Here is a 2,500-nt window from a genome sequence, read left to right as displayed (position 1 = left end):
AATACATCACCAGCCAAACTACAGAGGCGTCACTGCAAGGGGCCAAACCACTAGTTATCCTCAAAAAGGATGGTCAGGTTACAATTAGCTAAAAACGACCTAAAAAGTCTGCAGATGTCTATGATCATGCACCAGTACAGGCCTGGCAGAGCATCAGAGACTGTCTGCTGGGATCAACGGGTCACAGACTTCAGGCAGTTATTGCATGCAAAGGATTGTTGACCAAATGAACTGTTTTGATGTGTTTCTAATGTGCAACCCTGTCTCTGCCTGTTTGTGTTCTATGTCGTGCTGGTTGCCTTCTGGCTTCTTGTGTTGATTTTTCTGTTTGGTGAGCCGAAGACACATTTTCACCTTGGTGGACAAGAAAGTTATATTCAATTTAATTCAAATAGTAGGCTAAACATGAGTACTTTATTAGGACATCATATTATTTTTTTCTTCAATACTTTTGGAGGCCTGAAATAGGGGGAGTATGTTTTTAAAAAGTTGTACTTTCTAAATAGTGAACCCAAATCTGAAAAAGAAACCCAGTGAATTAAAATTGAGAATCTCTACTTTTACCCCATAGAGAAACAGAATTAAATAATTGGAGTATCAGTATACAGTTAGATAATAGTTATGAAGGACACTGTATATGGAAGCAATCAGGCATGTTATGTTATGTTTTTTTTATCGTTTTACTTTTCATCATCTAAATATGACGCATTTAAAGGGTTTCTTACCAGCTACCTCATGGACACAGCGCTTGCCGTCAGAGTCCAGCACCATGGGGGGTACACAGAAACACATGAAGGAGCCTTCTGTGTTCACACACTCTCCCCCCACACAGTTGGACTCGTCCAGACACTCGTTAAGATCTGTAATGGGGAGAGGCAGAGAGAGAGAGAGAGAGAGAGAGAGAGAGAGAGAGAGAGAGAGAGAGAGAGAGAGAGAGAGAGAGAGAGATGGTGAAAAATGGAGGTATATGGGCCAAATAGGATGGAGGTGAAATGAAAGGTGAGTTTTATTTGAAGACATAAACATGTCTGGATGGCAAACATCTTCAGTGTGATTATAGTGAAGAAATACATGATGACCCCAGAGTGCTTGGTCTTGCTAAGTGAGAAAAATGGAAGCAGTTAAAGCCACGGTCCATAATTCCTTAAGCCTTTTTTTTAGATATATAAATGTGACAGCAGCTGGTGTTTTGGGTAACAAGTTAGTAGACCAAGGTCATTTTTCCGTTCATGAAAGTACAGATTGGAAGCTTTCAAATTATGTGTCAAACATTGAAAAGGTTGAAGAAGATATACGTATTTGAATGTTGGTTCACCTCAAATCAACGAACAGAGAAAATCCCCGTTCAATGTTTTTATTTCTCACTTCATGCTTTTCACAGGCAGTTAATGGGAAGGTAATGGGCAGGTAATGGGTAGGTAATGGGTGAGAACAATAGCTGTTTCACTCCACCCCGAACCACTCCCCCAGGACAACCACAAGATTCATGATTTGTTATTGCCATGTGTGCCAAACGTTTATTTACCATTTACCATTATACAAGTACAAGAGACTTAGATTCTTATCATGGCTTCAGTTCCAGATGACATTGCAGCAGAAAACAAAATGGCAATATTTATAAAAGGAAACAATAAGGCAAGATACATTATTGAGCCATACAATAATAGAATAGTAAAAAATAAATGATGTTGTGTCCGTGTGTATGCATTTATCATTAACAATGTTCCTTTTTAGCTCCTAGCTACTAGCAGCTGTTTTGCGTGTGTTTTGATTCAGAGCGAGTTTCTCCGGTATTTGGTTTGAGGCGTACCAACATTCAAATAAGCATATGTTCTTCAACTATTTTCAGATTTCAATGTATGACACATAATTTGAAAGCTTACAATCTGCACTTTCATAATCTGTAAAATAAAATTTAAAAAAATAAAAAAATAAAAAAAGACCTTGCCCTAATTGAGGACTTTTTCACCAGACCCTGTCACATACCCACTGAAGCACGTGACAATGGTGTTCCAGCTGTAGGTTATTCTACATCTCTACTATACTGTAACTATACACTTTATTTTCAATACGAGGGCAAATCTGTGCTCGTCAGTGAGAGTGTATGATACACCCTCACGCAGTTTGCCACACAAAAACACGTTACGTTTTGGTAAATGATGGCTAAATAATAGGCTGTAATTCATCTCTCAACAGAAAAGCAGATGTATTTCTGAAATACACAGGCCCAGCAGACTCAGTTTCATAATTGCTGAGGACACAAATGAACAAAAAATACATCCAAATGCACAACTGAAATAAACTCAATTGATATTTCATATTTTCAAAAAACTCCCCCTCCATTTCTTTTTTATATCCACACAGCAGTGCGTATAGAGCAGAGCCTGTAAGGCTGGCCATGGTAGTTTCCTAAAGTGTATTATGACTCTCTGGTCCATGCATAACAGGGTAAAACAACGGCCGTGGTGGAGTCCAAACCTCCCTGGACCTTCCACCCAGT

The 2,500-nt window shown here is 38.9% G+C and overlaps 1 protein-coding gene across 1 annotated transcript in view; it reads right to left on the bottom strand.

The window, feature by feature from the left end:
• The window catches only part of ltbp1 (latent transforming growth factor beta binding protein 1), a gene marked incomplete at its 3' end in the record, with an annotated part of 108,552 nt that overhangs the window by 8,045 nt on the left and 98,007 nt on the right, over positions 1–2,500 (bottom strand). The window contains 1 exon segment of the mRNA XM_080532233.1: positions 726–860. Within this exon segment, the coding sequence (XP_080388359.1) occupies positions 726–860 (135 nt within the window).

This window comes from Nansenia antarctica (assembly GCF_963989245.1).
Source record: "Nansenia antarctica genome assembly, chromosome: 1".
Classification (NCBI taxonomy): Eukaryota; Metazoa; Chordata; class Actinopteri; order Argentiniformes; family Microstomatidae; genus Nansenia; species Nansenia antarctica.
This window is presented reverse-complemented; position numbering and strand designations above follow the sequence as displayed.